General features: G+C 35.0%; 2 protein-coding genes across 2 annotated transcripts; both read right to left on the bottom strand.

The window, feature by feature from the left end:
- Positions 1 to 5,592: 5,592 nt before the first annotated feature.
- cart2 (cocaine- and amphetamine-regulated transcript 2) lies at positions 5,593 to 6,566 on the bottom strand. Its single transcript, XM_016279786.1, has 3 exons — positions 6,326 to 6,566; positions 6,066 to 6,149; positions 5,593 to 5,774 (listed from the first exon to the last, which is right to left on the bottom strand). The coding sequence occupies exons 1-3, from the start codon at positions 6,494 to 6,496 to the stop codon at positions 5,667 to 5,669; spliced, it is 363 nt and encodes a 120-aa protein (XP_016135272.1). The 5' UTR covers positions 6,497 to 6,566; the 3' UTR covers positions 5,593 to 5,666.
- An 8,900-nt stretch (positions 6,567 to 15,466) lies between these two features.
- Positions 15,467 to 17,126, bottom strand: cunh15orf40 (chromosome unknown C15orf40 homolog). The gene is made up of 4 exons (XM_016279785.1): positions 16,856 to 17,126; positions 16,281 to 16,398; positions 16,068 to 16,195; positions 15,467 to 15,974 (listed from the first exon to the last, which is right to left on the bottom strand). Exons 1-4 carry the CDS (start codon positions 17,009 to 17,011, stop codon positions 15,882 to 15,884), a joined length of 495 nt encoding a protein of 164 aa, XP_016135271.1. The 5' UTR covers positions 17,012 to 17,126; the 3' UTR covers positions 15,467 to 15,881.
- Between the last annotated feature and the right edge of the window lie 89 nt (positions 17,127 to 17,215).

Genomic DNA, 17,215 nt, shown 5'->3' with positions numbered 1-17,215 from the left:
CAAAGTTAAGACAGCGAGGGCTGCTGCTCAAACTATGCGAAACTAGGCGCTGTTTACCTGCGTCTGATTGGCTAAAAGACCATGCAGCTGTGTGATGTCACAGCTGGACGCCAAAAAAATAGCGTAGCGATGCAAATACGACGCAACATTATTAACTCAAATGTAACGGGCTGTGGTTTCAACAGTACCTCAAAATGTGCAGTAAACAAATAGTTTATGATAATTAATAGTTAGCATATTTAATAAGATTTCATTGGTATCCCTGTCCATTACGACTAACAGACAGACAGATAGCCAGACAGACAGACAGACAGACAGACAGACAGATAGATAGATAGATAGATAGATAGATAGATAGATAGATAGATAGATAGATAGATAGATAGATAGATAGACAGACAGACAGACAGACAGATAGATAGACAGATAGATAGCTAGACAGACAGACAGACAGATAGATAGATAGACGGATAGATAGCTAGACAGACAGACAGACAGATAGATAGATAGATAGATAGATAGATAGACAGACAGACAGACAGACAGACAGACAGATAGATAGATAGCCAGACAGACAGACAGACAGATAGACAGATAGATAGATAGCCAGACAGACAGACAGACAGACAGGTAGGTAGGTAGGTAGACAGACAGACAGACAGACAGATAGATAGATAGATAGATAGATAGATAGACAGACAGATAGATAGATAGATAGATAGATCGATAGATAGATAGATAGATAGATAGACAGACAGATAGATAGATAGATAGATAGATCGATAGATAGATAGATAGATAGATAGACAGACAGATAGATAGATAGATAGATAGATCGATAGATAGATAGATAGATAGATAGACAGACAGATAGATAGATAGATAGATAGATCGATAGATAGATAGATAGATAGATAGACAGACAGATAGATAGATAGATAGATAGATCGATAGATAGATAGATAGATAGATAGACAGACAGATAGATAGATAGATAGATAGATCGATAGATAGATAGATAGATAGATAGACAGACAGATAGATAGATAGATAGATAGATCGATAGATAGATAGATAGATAGATAGACAGACAGATAGATAGATAGATAGATAGATCGATAGATAGATAGATAGATAGATAGACAGACAGATAGATAGATAGATAGATAGATCGATAGATAGATAGATAGATAGATAGACAGACAGATAGATAGATAGATAGATAGATCGATAGATAGATAGATAGATAGATAGACAGACAGATAGATAGATAGATAGATAGATCGATAGATAGATAGATAGATAGATAGACAGACAGATAGATAGATAGATAGATAGATCGATAGATAGATAGATAGATAGATAGACAGACAGATAGATAGATAGATAGATAGATCGATAGATAGATAGATAGATAGATAGATAGATAGATAGATAAATAGATCTGTGTGTGGTTTTCCACACCATTTTTTCAGTGTAGTAGAATAATGTAAAAATATATATTGATAAAATGAATAATTATTTTGAATTTCATTGCTGGATTCAGATAAAGCTAAAAGCGTATAGATGTACACCACAAAATAAATATACAAGTTAACATACAAGTTCAATGAAATGCAGTTTAGATGTGAATGCATAAGCACTGCTAAGCAATCAAAATAATGTTTATGGATATTTTATGAATAACATATAAATACAAAAATAATATTTTGTTGCCCTCTGACCTTTTCTTATCTTTTCTTTTTTATTATTTCTTTTTTTTTCATAAAATTAGTATAAAATTGTTGTTGTTGTTGTTGTTGTTGTTTTTGCTTTTATTACAATTAGTCAAAAAAGCAATGTGTGAAAGAAAACTACTAGACTGACTGCATCCAATCTCATAATACTTAAGATTATGAGAAGCATTAAATTACCAAAAATATTTTTAAAGAAGCTGTTTAAAGAACATACTCTATATGCATTTTTCATACATCCTTAAATCTGCCTAGATCAGTAATCTCACACATTTTGTTAGTGTAAGGCAACCGAATATTTAAAACAGAGAGAAAAAGGAGGGAGATGATATAAAAATAAATAATTAAAAGCTTGGGGTTTCCCTCTGAAGGTGAGTTAAGATGCAGAAGCACCTGTCTGGTCACAGGCTGGATTTTACAGTGAGTCAGCAGTCTGTTAGTCTAATAGAAATGGGCTCATACTGCCCTCTGCTGGACATAACAGACAAGTGCAGTACTCTCATTTCTGAATATACTGTATATATTTCAAATAATAACGATAGGGTCATTTGTAGTTGTATTTATTGTTTGTCATTTAGAGAACACTTAAAAATTAACGGACTAAACACAACATATCAGATATCAGGTGCAAGTACTTTGGACAAAGCAGTTACTGAACAATATTGCAACCTCAATGACTCTCTAATTGTTGTCTGATTCCTCAGATCCTCGGCACCTTTGGGATTTAAAGTACAGACACTTTGACTGACAAGTCCAAAATTTTGCTGCTTGGCCAGTAACTGCCCAAATTAAATGCTGAGCCGAAGAGCTGAAATGGATCTGGCAGTTTTTCACATAAGCTGTAGAGCAAATGCCTCCCAAATCCAGACGGTAGGTAGCATGACATTGCAGTCCTACTCTCTGATCCATCAGGTGATGCTGGTATTTTTAGCTGCAAGCTGCCATATTAGATGGTCATTAGAAAGGATCACTCAGAATGCAAGCAAAAAGAATTAGCAAGGTCAGTCATCTGGAGGTTGTGCTTGAGGTCAAAACTTGAATCTCAACATCAGTAAAATTGAAATAATAATTTTATTTCTATAATATTTATTTTCATATAATGATTCAGTTCAAATTTATAAATTTATTTAAAATAAAACATATTTATTTATTTAATATATTTGTAATGAATGATTATTTTATTTAACGGTTTACAATATTTATTATAATATTATACATATAATTTATATTAATTTCTGAATTTTTTAGCTGCAAGCTGCCATATTGGATAGACATTAGAAAGCCTCAACCGATGCAAGCAGAAGGAAATGAGAAAGGTACATCAGAACTCGAATCTCAACGTCAGTGAAATATTAAATGTATATAAAAAATTAAATTATTGACATAATAAATTGTAATATATTATTGATATCTTTTCATGTAATTTTTTAATCTTTAAACAATAATTTTATTACATATTTTATTTATGTTGTTTTACTTTTTATCATATTTATTGATATATTGTACATATAATTTATATCAAATTCCAAATGTTTTAAGCTATATTATATTATCAGTCACTAGGCTCACACAGAATGCAAGCAGAAAGAAATTAGCAAAGTGTGTAGGTTGTGCTTGAGGTCCAAAGCAAAAAAAGTTCCTAAGATGGGTAAATATGGGTAAATGTGTCACCCAAAACACAGTAGCACATGTTGCTGATTCCTATTATTTTATTTTATTTTATTTTATTTTATTTTATTTTATTAATAAACAGTGTTTTTAAATGTATTTTATATTGTATTTCATACTTTATTGTTTGAATTAAACAACTAAATAATTGTAATTGTTTTTATATTATATTTATTATATTCTAAATTAAATGTAAAATGTATATTTTCACACACACACACACACACACACACACACATATCCTAATTTTATTTTAAATATAAACATCGAAACCATTTTAAATATATTTTTGAATATATTTTACATATATTACTGTATGTTAAGTTTTACTGAACTTTCTCAGAGCTATCAAACCATATTTGATCTCAGATCAAATGTGTTCTTTCTGAAGCAGAACCTTATTAGTACTTAGCAAATAATTGAGCTCTGCCGATGTCAGTTTAACTCAAGAGGCATCATCTCCTACCAGTTACTGTCCTGATTAAGTGGCCATTCAATCAACCTCACAATCACCAAGTGATTACAGCTATGAACATTTTCAATCCTCCACAATGACGGCAGCAGAAATCCATTCATGGTACAAGTAATTCAGCACTGCCGGCCTTCAGCTTTTCACAGCCATATAAAGCCTGGCTCTACTTTACTTTTATGTCTCTAGGGGGCAACATCACACTCTTTTTTTGTCCAAAAAATGATGAAATATTGATCTGCAAAAGAGGTTTGGGGGGACACATACATATGTGGCATCAGTGACAAAGCCGAGCAATAAGTCTAAAGGCACACATAAGCACCTTAAAGAAAGTGAGGATAAGAACTCATCTTAACAAATAGCCATCAACACCAGATTGTCTGTCTGAAATGATTCCTGGCGGCTGAGCCCAAGAAAGAAGCTTCAAAGATAGATTTACAGCTTCTTTCTGTGAAGCCATCAATTCATGTTATGTTAATTGTCATCACTGACGTATTATCTGACGCAATTTTGGCATCATTTGACCAGTCAGAGGGAATATCCAATTCAAAAGTTGAGCTTTTTTACTCTTTTAACAAACTTATGTTCCCCTTTTTGCTTCAGATTTTGGATTCACTTTGAAGGCTCTGATCAGAACAATCTGATTCGGACTCTTATGGCTAAGAGCTCGCTAAGCAAAAGCAAAGTAACAAAGTGACGTCTCAACATATGCCACTTGTCAGAACCTCATTTAGCCTTGGTTTGGAACAAGTGGCAAGTAATTGATTCCAAAAAGAGAAAGAGGAGATCAATACAGCACTTACAGGCAAAGGATAGATAAGTATTTTGAGGGCTCTACAGATTGAATTGAATGTTATTAACATCTTTTTACCACAAAATTTTGTGTTTCTACAGTGGACCTGCAGCATTTTGTGTCGTTTAATAATGGTAAATATGATGTATAAATAAATACTAATATAATATAATATAATGCAACAATAAATACTGTAGAAAAGGTGAGGAAATAGATTTTTGCACAATGCAATTCACATTTATTGGCCAGTTTATTTAGGTGACTGACAGTGACTAATGAGGGAGGGGCTGTTATTATTTTCTTTGTTTATTTGTCTATTTATTTTACAGAATATGAACATGCAATGTCATTGTTCTGCAGGCAAATCAAGCTATGAAGGGGCAATAAACTGTCTTATTCTGGACATTTTTATCCAGCTAAAACACAGCTGTTCAGAAGTTTAACCATGCAAAATGTCATGATTTAATTAATTATACAGAGCGCATGAATCACATTCAATGATAGGCTGTGAGTTTATTTATTTTTATTATTTTATTTTTAATTCATTCATTTTTTTTGTTTTAGTTTTTTTAGCTATATGGAAACTTTCCAACTAGTTTGAATCATCCTTAATCAGCTTAATCAGTAGTTTTATATTTTAAAGTTTTATAGCAAAATAAATAAATAAAAATTGGTCTTTAAAATAATTGTTATATTTTTTTATCAAAAACATAATTCTATTATTCGTATCATGCAAATATAAAAATAACTGATACACAGACAACTTTACAAAACAAGTTATATTGCACTTTAATGCACAAAACAGCAGATTAACATTAAATATGACAGTATCACGTTTACATCACGCAAATATTTGAAGAACAATTTCTTTACAACTTTGCTTCAGTGTCTTCAGTCTCTTCACTTAAAAAAATATTAATACAAATCAAACTGTAGTTATTTATGATATATAATGCTTATGGACTCAATCGCATTACAATCCATCCAGAATTATGTGTTTCCATCACAAACACTTTAACAAGAAAAAGTTGCAGAAAGCCCCGCGCGGACAGTCGCACATCTTGCCGATTCGAGAGCCTTTTCTGATCGCGCACTGCTCCCCCAAATCACACTGGCAGGAGAAATAGATCGTGTTACTTTTGCCATTGCAGCATTTGCGTTAGTGCGTAAAAGCGCACTTGTTGGAGACACGTAATGGATTATAAACATTTAAAATTTCCATCTAAAAAATACTATTTATTGATAAATAAATAAATAAATGAGGAGATATTTCACTATTACATGTAAATGATAAGCAGACATAAAAAAGCTAAGACGCATATCCATGCAATTGCGCAAGTGTCGCCAGCACAAGCAACGCGCACTTATACGCAACGTTAACATGTATAATGTAAATATATACCATGGGAACTTGACCAAATTTCTTCTCCCAAGGTGGAATTCGTTTCGTCTGCAGCTTTTCCAGAACTTCTTGCAGAGCCCCGAGCTGGTTTGACAAAACATTTGGAAAGATGTTTCCTTTCAATCTCTTTTTCAAATCAAATCACTCCAAAATAAGGCTATATAACAATTCACACAAAAATCAAGCAAAAACTTTTAAAAGTTCTGGGACTTTTGTCTATAGCCTAATGTCTATTGCGCATCAAAAGATGCATTACTCACAAGCTGTTTTTGACTTGTCAGGTTTGGGTCTTTGGGGTAGAAGTCTCTGATGGCTCTTGTGTCCAGTTCCATCTCTATCTCTGGCTCTGACTCGTTCGCTTTTGCTCCGGTCAACAAGCAGAGCAGCAGCGCGCACACAGCCATGCGCGTCTTCAGACTGGAGCTCTCCATGGTCCTGAATTTAGGGAGCTTTGGCACCTGAGCGCGCAACGCCGTTATACGTCTCTATGCAAAGTTTTGGCGCAAATAACCATCTCGAAAGCCTTGCACCCTTTTATGTGCTCCAAACTGCACGCATTTATGTGATCTGGTGTCGCCCCGCCTTTAACATTGATTTCGTTCGCACGTAAGCGCGATCATTCATTGCGTAAATGCGCTGGAGACAAGTCATCAAATGCGTTAATGTTGCCCCCGGAATGTTATATTTTTTTTACTCCACTAAGGACACAACCGTCTATGTGTTTTACTGCGGGCTCTGTCGATTGTATAAGAAAAGCTTTTGAACATTTGCATAAGCCTTAGTACATATATGTCTATTAAAATATATGTAATTTTTTATAACAATTCTATCTATCTATCTATCTATCTATCTATCTATCTATCTATCTATCTATCTATCTATCTATCTATCTATATATATATATATATATCTATCTATCTATCTGTATACAGTGTTCAGCAATGATTTTTGTACACCAGAACATAAATACAGATGCTTTACTCTAAATATGCTTCACATACACAGCAGGGACATAATAGAATTGGGCTCCTGGTGTTACAGTAATTATACCAGACGTATCTGAATATTTGAACCACATGCCTAAAATGTTGGGGAAATTATATGGTTGCATGAATTAAATGTCTATTATTTGATTTATTTTGCATTTCAATCCTTAAAGTTCCTTGAAACTTCAAATGAGCACTTGAACATTCTAATATTTGAATGCTAATGTAAAGAGGAAGTTTGCTTATTAGAGATTTTGGGAAATGCTTAATAATTTTCTCATTTATGTGTTTAATTGCAAGGGGCCAAGAGCCATCTGCACTCTGAAAGTGTAGACACCTCACTACTTAAGCACGTCTAGACTAGTCTAAGCTTCACTGGAATGTGAATAGGAGACCAATAGAAGGCTTTTTTTTCTTGGTTAGATGTAATAGGCTAATATTTTTGCCCGTCTGTGACGTCATATTTAGAGGAAATTATTTTGAGGTTGAATTTGATAGGCTATTTGTGTATCAGCAGATCAAACAATTTCTGCCCGACAACATTCACATTAACCATGAATTTCTTACAGTTAGGGTGTTGTGGAAATAAAATTAATTCTCTGTCAGCTATATGCCGGGGATTAACTTGCACAAGAGTTCTATCCAAAGGTGATGTTTTTCAATTTCTCAACAGGACTCTTTAACAATGGGCGTGAGGCATATGACTCACTCTCTTCAGTCCATATCTGTATCAAAACATAACTGATCAATGGCAAACACATCAAGTGTTTTTAGAAAAATTCAGCCAATCTCCTGTGCCCATACAACTCTGACAAGGCTTAAAAAACACAGACTGGGGTGTGTTAACAGGAAAAAAAATTTCACTTCCATGTTTTATTTGTTGGACCAAATAATACGCTGTGGGAATAAACTATAACTGGAAAGATGTGGCCCATAACCCCTGTCAATGAGTTCATAAATCAAACAGTGTGGTGAGCAAACTCGTTCTTCTTCCCAAACAGGACTGGATCGGAAATAGAGGTTATGGGTGAATGAAAACCATTTTCGTGTGTAAATCTTCCTGAACCCCCATTAAAAAATATATCCACCAGACAAGCTCAGATTGAAGAATCAGAGATTTGAATGTATAAAATGATTCTCTGCGGCTGATATAAAACATTTTTGGATGCTTTACTAAATACACTCATTCTCTTGGCTAGGCTGGCAAGCATTTAACTGGGTTTAACTACAAGTAGCAACTGTCCAGATCATTGGTACAAGACAAAATTTTGTCTTTTACATATCACAGCTGAAAACCACTGCTTAAGTCGCCAGTTTATGATCAAAAGGATGGTCGTCATCCATCAACCAGCTATTCAGATTAAAATCACACAAATCAAAGTCTGCCAGAGACATTTGCCTAAGGCCTTGGAAATAGGGTGTTTTCACAGCAAGTGCAATGCACAAACCTTCAGCTATTTTTAGCACTGCAGTGAGTGTTGAGTTAAGGGGTTTAAAATTTTACCCTTGTTCCACTGCCATATTCGGTCTTCGCTATGGGGCATGATTTTATTCCCATTTGTCTCCTTGGGATCCGCTTATGTCTGCCCACGTCTACATGTCTTCCAAAAACCCCATGTGCCTCCTCAACCTCCCAAACTTCATCCCCAGTCCCATAACCCCTGTAGTGTTTGACATACCATGCTTTTTCCCATAATTAACCTATCAGTCTCTCATGCACTGAGAGAAGTACAAAGACAGCTAAATTCATGGTTACAGCCTATTATGTTCAGCAGGTGACACACAACATGATTAAAACGATTGGTTGTTTAGAATATTGTTCAAGCATCAACACTGAAAGGATAAAGTTTTTCTCTCTTAAACGGTTAACCCATAGACCTTTGTCATGTTAGACGCCATATTGATTCAACCGAATGATATTTAACGTGGATAAAAACGACAGTGGTACTCACTGTATAAAGATCCTAGATGACGTAACTCACAACTTTCAAAGCTGTTAGGGAGTAAAAAAAATGCTATGGAGCTTTTGACTGCTTTCTTTTTTCTCTGAAAGACGTTTAGTCAGCTGAACTTTGGATATGTTGTGGTTGTTACACACTACGATCCACTGAGCACCCTGTACTTCTCTATCACATGCTCGTTTTCATTCCTGTCAAACATTTAAAATGGAGCTACCCTGAATAAGATCTATATCTGTATCACACTGTCCATTTGTAAGCATTCCGTTTTGTATATTCTCAGTGTATCATTGATTTGAAGAGGATATTACGCATCCCATTTAAATAACTTCTTACTTTTGCGCATCAGTTGTGCATAGGCTATTCCTGTAGCAAATAGACTGTCCTGAACAAACTTCAGCAAAACTATAAAAAAACGATCTCTTCTTTACTTCACAATTAACGCATTTTCAATGATTTTTCCATTCCTATAGCAAGTGCTGTTCCATTTATGATTTGTTTCTTGTTGCTAAACAACTGGCTGTTACTTTCTACTTTGTTAAACTATGGTTACAAGTTTGTTTTGAATCAGAAGTTCAACGAAGCAAGTTAAATATTTCACAAGATATTAATTCATTAGTGCATCATATCCACTGTTGCAGAATAGGAGATCAGAACTATTTCTTAATCGTGCATTTAACACAATCATGTAGGATTATCAGAAAGTGACAGGCACTGAATGTGCACAGATTGGTCATTGTGTCCATTTTAAACACGGACTTCAGGCATTCCACGTCCACTGTTTCGTTTATCAAAGTGACAGTCAAAATTAAGCCCTGTGGAAAAAAATCCGTCCATTGATCTGCTCATTGATCAGAAGGGAAAACCACAAAACAACTTGCCTCAGAAATGAGTCAGACAAGGTACTTATCAGGTGGAGCACACCCTGATAGTCTTAAACATCTAATTACATCCTGCTTGAAAAAATCAAATTAACCTCTCAGAGGTCACTAACCTCAAATGGGTCTTTTCCAAACTTGCACTTTCAGCTTGGACCCCAATTTCTAACAGTCAGTGATTGCAAATATTAGATGACTATCCGCAAGTGTGATATTGCTTGCATTCAACAGTTGAAAAATATGTTAACAAAATGAGTAAATTACTTTTTAGATACAATATTGCCAGTTCTTTTTGTCTATTTTTGTTATTCAAATGAAAATAGTTTCAAACAAAGACAGAAGAACATTGTTTGAATGAATCAGTGTTTTGAACAAATCTTTGAGTGAATGATTTAATGACTCACTCATTAAAAACAGTCCCTGCCATGGGACCTGTCCTTTGCGCAGGTGTTTGTTGTTGTTGCAGTCTTTGGTAATTTGTTGCTTTTGTTGTTCTGTCTTAGTTTTGTTTTCTACTATGAGACTATGGCCCAGGCCAGTGGTGCCACCTTGTGGAACAACTGATTAGTACAAAAGAAATTCAATGCACAAGTGTGACCTGAGCTTACGAAATACGCACCGTTGCAAAAATCTGGTGGACAATCCGTTCAGTCTGTACTTCACACAGCGCGTGTGACATGTGAGGGCTCGCGCTTTTCAGAGACAATCACAGAATATGTGAGGCGCTGTGTGAAGTACAGACTGAATGGATTGTCAACACATCCCACCACTGTATGGCCAGATGAGACGCAAACTATGTTTTCTTGACTGGATAACCAGTGTCGCTAGTAAAGTTTTGATGGATGAAGACTGCAATCAAGGTAAAGACGATTGCGGTGGCGTACAGGAGTCGTACAGTAAGCACGTGTGAGTCCGTTATAATAATGCGTGTATGAGCTCTTGACGCACTGATCACACATTGTATTTATGCACAGGCACAGACATTTCCATACATTCACTTCGTTTCCACACACATTCACGATAATATTTTGATTTGTCATGGTTATGTTGCTGTGTTTAGTTATACTGAATGGATCAGTGTACTCTAGTAGATATATGCAGTCAGCAAGCGGTTGGTTTAGGGTTTTTTTGGCATCTCCATGTGGTCCTGTTCGGTATCGCAACTTGACTTCTCTAAAATGTAAAAAAAGCTCTTTGCTGTTGCACTGTACACATACTATAACATTCTGATTTTTTTTCTTTCATATGTGCTTATATGGGATCCTTATATAATTTGGTTCTTTAATGTCCTTTTGGAGTTTCTACGTGTCCTTTTTTGGAAAGACATCTAAATTTAGCTAGCAGAAAATACAGATGTTTGAGAATCACCCTTCAATCTTTTGGTTTACTTTGCTGGATATAGCAAATGATGGCAAAATAAACATGTGAAACAAGATAAATGGTCAATGCTTAATTTCATGAAGTGTGCGATTAATCGCGATAAATTACAGAAAAAGGGTGTGATTCATTAGATTAAACATTTTAATCGATTGACAGCCCTAATTATATTATATTATATTATATTATAAACCATTTTTGTAGCTGTATATCAGAAGTGTTACACAGCCAAACAAATGTCAATGGAATTGCTAGATTGCAGGTTTAAACAGTCAGGACAAATGACACAAGGCAACACTCATAAGGTTCCCAAATTCCCTTGCTAGCTAGCAGCAGTTGTATGTATTTACTGGCCACCGCAGAGCTGTTTCTCAAGTCTCAGGCCTGAGGAGACAGGACGGCAGAACAGCCTTTGGTGCTTACAGGCCCCTGAATTTAAAGGCCATGTCACTTACAGCTGTCTGCTACATCTGCCCAATTCCTCATTCTGACAGGCAGATCAGCCCCAATGCAAGCGGCCAGTAGCAAATTTGATTTTATCGGCACCCCAGGAGTTAACCTGTCATCTCGTTTTGCATTACTTTTCATGTCAGTAGAATGTTTGCGAGCGCCACTTTAGCAGCCGGTGAAGTTTTTCTCATAAGCTGCTTTGTCAGACATTAATAAATGGCGCTCATTTACTTTGGCAGGAAATTGTGTTTGGAGGATTGCCATGATTAAAGAAGCGAATAATGAGAAATAACACTTACGAGATCATAGAGAAACTCTTCAAAGGCCATGTTTTAATGATCTCTGAGCTTCCTGTGCTGGTCTTGGAGCCTCTGCAAAGCTGGCAAAATACTGCAGATATTATGAGTAATAAACTAGTGGACTTTCTCTTTATTTAAATCGTCGGCTTTTGACTCGTGAAGGGGTTTGTGTGGGAATGCGTTTGTTATTTCCGTTTAAGCTTAATTTAATACGTACTCTATGGGTGTGCATCGAGGCAAGAAAGTGTTTAATTACAAGGGCCCAAGTAACTATGTAAGGATATGAGTTTGTGTGTGTGAAAATGAGAGCACATATCCATTCTTTGAAGATGTATCCCTGTAGAGGACTCTCTTTTCCTGTGTGGGAGAGACCAGGCCTCATTATCTCCTCTCGATTCATCCCTACTCCCATATCACCGGTGAATATTGTCACGTGATCTGGATGTACATGTTCAGATGGGCTGTATACAGCTGCTGGTTGGTATATTCTATGTGGGTGTGTGAAGAAAAACCCCAATACTCAATTAAAATGCTGATGGCATCTGTAGGAAGGGGAATCTGCTCTAATATAGGACAAAAGAGCAACCATGGAAAACCGCTTGATTGGGGTTGAAATCTGAGAATATTTCCTGTACTTCTCTGTTTACAAAACAAGGGATCCCCAAATTGTTCATGTTCAAATTTGAAGTATATTTATGCTTTAATATAATGTAATTAGTGCATTAACCTTGTGTGTTTTTTAACCACCTTCAAACCACCATTCATGTTATCATCACAAATTATGCATTTTTATTCATTAAGATTGAAATATTAAGTATTTTTATTTTATTTTTTATATTTTATTTAGAAATTTGTGACATTTACATATTCATGTTTAATTATTTATACTTAATTTCTAGAAATTATTAAGTATTCAGTATTAAGTATTATTTATTAAGTTATCCTATTTTGTTTCTAAATTGTAAGTTGTTCAGTGATGCCACATAATATTATGATTATATTTAAATCTTTGGTGTTACAAAGAGTATTACAGATAATATGGTGTTACAAATACTGGATTTTGTCTTAAAAATGGTATAAAATAGATAAATAAACCCATGATCCTGCATAGGACATGTGGTTTGGAAAAATAAAATAAACAAACCTGTGACACTATAGGACAAACAGTTTGGAAAATGGATTGATAAAAAAAAAAATAATAAAAAAAATAAATAAATAAACTTGTAGGGTTGATGTATTTAAATAAACCCACAATCGTACGTACAGTAGAACAAGTGGTTTGAAAAACGAAAATAAACAAATAAATAACTATACAATAGGACAAATGGTTTGGATGGATAAAAAATAAAATAGTAAAAAAATCTAATGAATGTTCATGGGTCATTCATGAATGAACGATCCTGAATAATCAAAATATTCATTCTGTAAACATTTCTTCAAAATGCAATTTAGAATACATTTTACTGCATGCAGAGACCTCTTGGATTCATTTCATATCCGAATAGTGTCATCATTAACAATAAAAGCAGGATGTAGCCTTGTCCCGGAAGGGAGATGTGGTGTTGTCACACATCTGTGTGGTGCGGGTCCTCTTGGGTAATTAAAAATGTATCATTCAATATTAAACTGATCTTATAGATATACAATGGTCTCAGTGCAATACATCAATGAGTTGGTCTTAAGGGCTTGAGGGGTTTCATGTGCTATAGGCTGATCTGAAATATCATTTGCCTTAGTTATACTGTAAACATAATGCTAGCAGGAGAGATGGATCTGGCAGAGCATAAGTAACAAGTCACCAGTTTGGATGTCTGCAAAGAAAGATTAAAGTAATATTCATGGTAAACACTGAGACTTTGATTTATATGTAAATCTTATTCATAGATTTATGCAGTACAGTGTAGCTGCTAGCGAAAGATTGTGTTGTTTAGCTAAGGTGTTTATTTACGACCAGCATATTTGAATATATTCCTGCACTTCCAGCAGAGGGCGCATTTGAAGTCAAGGATGAGAGCTTGCCTGATCAATAGCATTAAAAAAAATGTGATAGAAATTCGTAATTTCAATGACTCGCACAGATTTACATGAAAAAGCCACAGCTAATAGCTGAGGGCAGCTGTTAAATGAAGTAATCCTGCAATTTACATATGTCACAATGACTTTAATAGATACTCATCCCATTAACAGGGCAGTGTTTAAATCATGACATATTGCGTGGCTCCATGGCTTTCAGAAAGGCAGCTTTGTGAAATATGATTTTAGTAGAGGAAGGGCCAGCATGTCTTCTCCTCCCACTCATCTTCATTTAGCTCTAAAAGAGACGTTTCTCCTCAATTACTGGTAGGATTTCACCATCCACAGGGCATAAATCATCCGCACAGTCCCGTAATAACAAGATATGTCTTCATGACTGCGCTAATGACAACATAATTTGGTTTAATCAAGCTTATAGTTGTACAAGAAAGAAAAATCCTTGAGTCACTTGTAGGAGTAAATCTAAGATTCTAAATCGAAACAACCTGTGGAGTTCAACCAGTTTATAAGAATATATCATATATATGTATATGTATAGTAGCTGATGAGCAGAATTTGATCATTCAGGTCTCAGTAACCCTTTCTGGTAATTCACAAAACAGATGTTCCAAATTCATTTTAAAATAAGACCTATTTGTGGGGTTTTATTGCATAACAAGTGTAAGGTATTGTAAAATTGGACATCTCTGACAAATAATTTTTAATTCAACAAGTCGATACATTTTTAGATGAAAATAATTTGTTTTCATTTCATTAAGGCCTATGCAATATCAGTTTATTACAGAACGAGCTCTGGGAACAGGCAAATAACCAGAGGTTTCCATTTATGGAAAGGTTATATTGCAAGAATAATGAATGTAGGAGGATGCAGAGCTACGGCTGCGTTATTAAATGTAAACATGTGTCAGTCCTCATGGCTTTTCCTCTCCTAATGGTGGGGGTGCCTCAAAATGTCACTAAATGAAAAGAAAAAAATAGTATTTGCTCCTTTACTTTGTAATGTACTTAAGCAAATAATCAAAAACAAAAGAATAGTTTCATTTATAATCCTTTGTAATTTTACAATTACTTTTAAATACTTTCTTTGCTTGCTTTTCATGCATGGTGTGAAAATCACAGCTAATATAAATGCTCAAAGAGTCTGATTTGCACTAATATGTATGTGTGATTGTAAAATGCTTTTGTGTCATATAAATCATTTATGATTAAAAAATGTCCCAATGATACAAAGATAAGATTTTAAACCGAATATAATGCTGATATTGAGACTGTAAAAATCTTTAATATTCATTGATGGGTTCTTAGCTTAATAGAGAATGTCTGGGAACCATACTCATTAGGTTCTCCTAATGAACACATTTGTCACTAAACCTCAGGCACTTCTTTATAAAAAAAAAAAGGCAGGAGCAGGATAATTATCTTGAAAAAAAATTAATAAATATATGCTAACTTTAAACAATAAACATTTTAAATATGTATTTTGTGACAAATTGTATGTAGTCAAAAATAAAATGGTGCATGGGCAATGTTGGCAAGGCATGTAAAATCTGAACTATCCTTATTGTTGAGCCATATTGTTGTACATTTAAAAGATCATAATTTCCTCATCCTCACAAAAATGTTTGGCCTGCATTCAACATTACCCTCATAACATCTTTATTAAACACAAAATAATTAAAAACTGGTAAAACAAAAAAAAGGCTTTTTATTTGACAAAATCTAAATATAATATTGCATGGTTTTAAGATGCAAACTGTGACATGTAGAACATGATAGATTTTTGTCTTATTATCCTGGCTCAAATGTGGCTCGAAACAAACAGTCCACTTCAGTATCAACCACTAGCTTCTGTCCTCAGTTTCTTCAAGATTTCTTCCTGGCTGACAGCTGCAGTCACCCTGATAACCTTTTCTCTAGATTTGGAGCCCTATGAAGCAATTGAAACCGTATTGTTTATCATATCATTATAGTGGGCAGAAAACATTTAAATACACCATAGCTGGCGTTTATGGCTGCTGACCTTATCTAACGATACTTCACTCTTCTTCAGCTCCAGGACTTTGGATAAATATCGCAGCAGCTCGGCGTTGGCCTCTCCGTCTGTCGGCGGTGCAGCAATGGCGACCCCCACCGCCTCCTCAGACACATCTGTCACAAACACGATGCTTATGGTACATGGACTCCTCATAGATAAAGGCTAAGTTGGTTTCTTCATATATTTACAATACTCAACCAGTGACTGCGTTTTGTTTGGCCCCGGGTTTAGCATGTATTGCTATTGTAATTGTCCCGTCTTTAACTTTAGTAACCGGGCCGGGTGGTGTCTCCGGTGGTTTTGGGTTGCTTTTGCTCTAAAAGAGAATAGAGTTTTACATTGTTACAGGATTATTAATTGACAGTCAGAACATCATAACGTTACCAGAATTAAAGCTAATACTTCAAGTCAAGTCAAGTCTGCTTTATTGTCAATTCTTCCACATGTACAGCACATACACACAGAGAATTGAAATTGCGTTACTCTCAGACCCTTGGGTGCATACAGATAACATAAATACAGATTAAATACAAAATACAACTATACAAATAAGGTAAAATGTAAAAATATATATATAAAGCACAAGGCATATGGCAGATAGAGTGCAAACCAGTAAAGTAAACAACAGTGCAGATATAACTCATATATACTTGACTCATATTTAGGTGATATGGCTTAGTACTGTCATTATTAAGCCGATAATTATTCATACACATGCATGAATAAATATCAATATTCATAAAACATTCAGTGTACTATGTAATGAGCCCTACCGTCTTGTCCTTCTTAGGCATATTGTTGTATTGTGAGTAAACACTATTAGAGACGGAGCTGTAAAGTGGGATTTTCCGCGACCGACTGCACAATGCTGAGGGACGCACTAATGGAAATGAAGATAATCGCACAAAACTGAGAATTTGGGAATGCATTAGCTAGAAGACATAAGCATTATCCAAGTGTCTTGAGTGAGCAGCATGAGGTACTTGTGACAACAGTTTACATGAGAAACGCGCATGACAACAAATGCAAATACGTTTAGAGCGTCAAATATGCGCGCTAAATGCGCAGAACAGAGACCGCGTGGAGAAAATGCGTTCGAATAAGGCTAATGTTCTTTTTTTTTTTTAATCTGG

Source organism: Sinocyclocheilus grahami, unplaced genomic scaffold, assembly GCF_001515645.1.
Source record: "Sinocyclocheilus grahami isolate Dianchi unplaced genomic scaffold, SAMN03320097.WGS_v1.1 scaffold133.1, whole genome shotgun sequence".
Lineage (NCBI taxonomy): Eukaryota > Metazoa > Chordata > Actinopteri > Cypriniformes > Cyprinidae > Sinocyclocheilus > Sinocyclocheilus grahami.
Note: the sequence above shows the minus strand (reverse complement) of the source record. Positions and strands in the feature narration are given on the sequence as shown.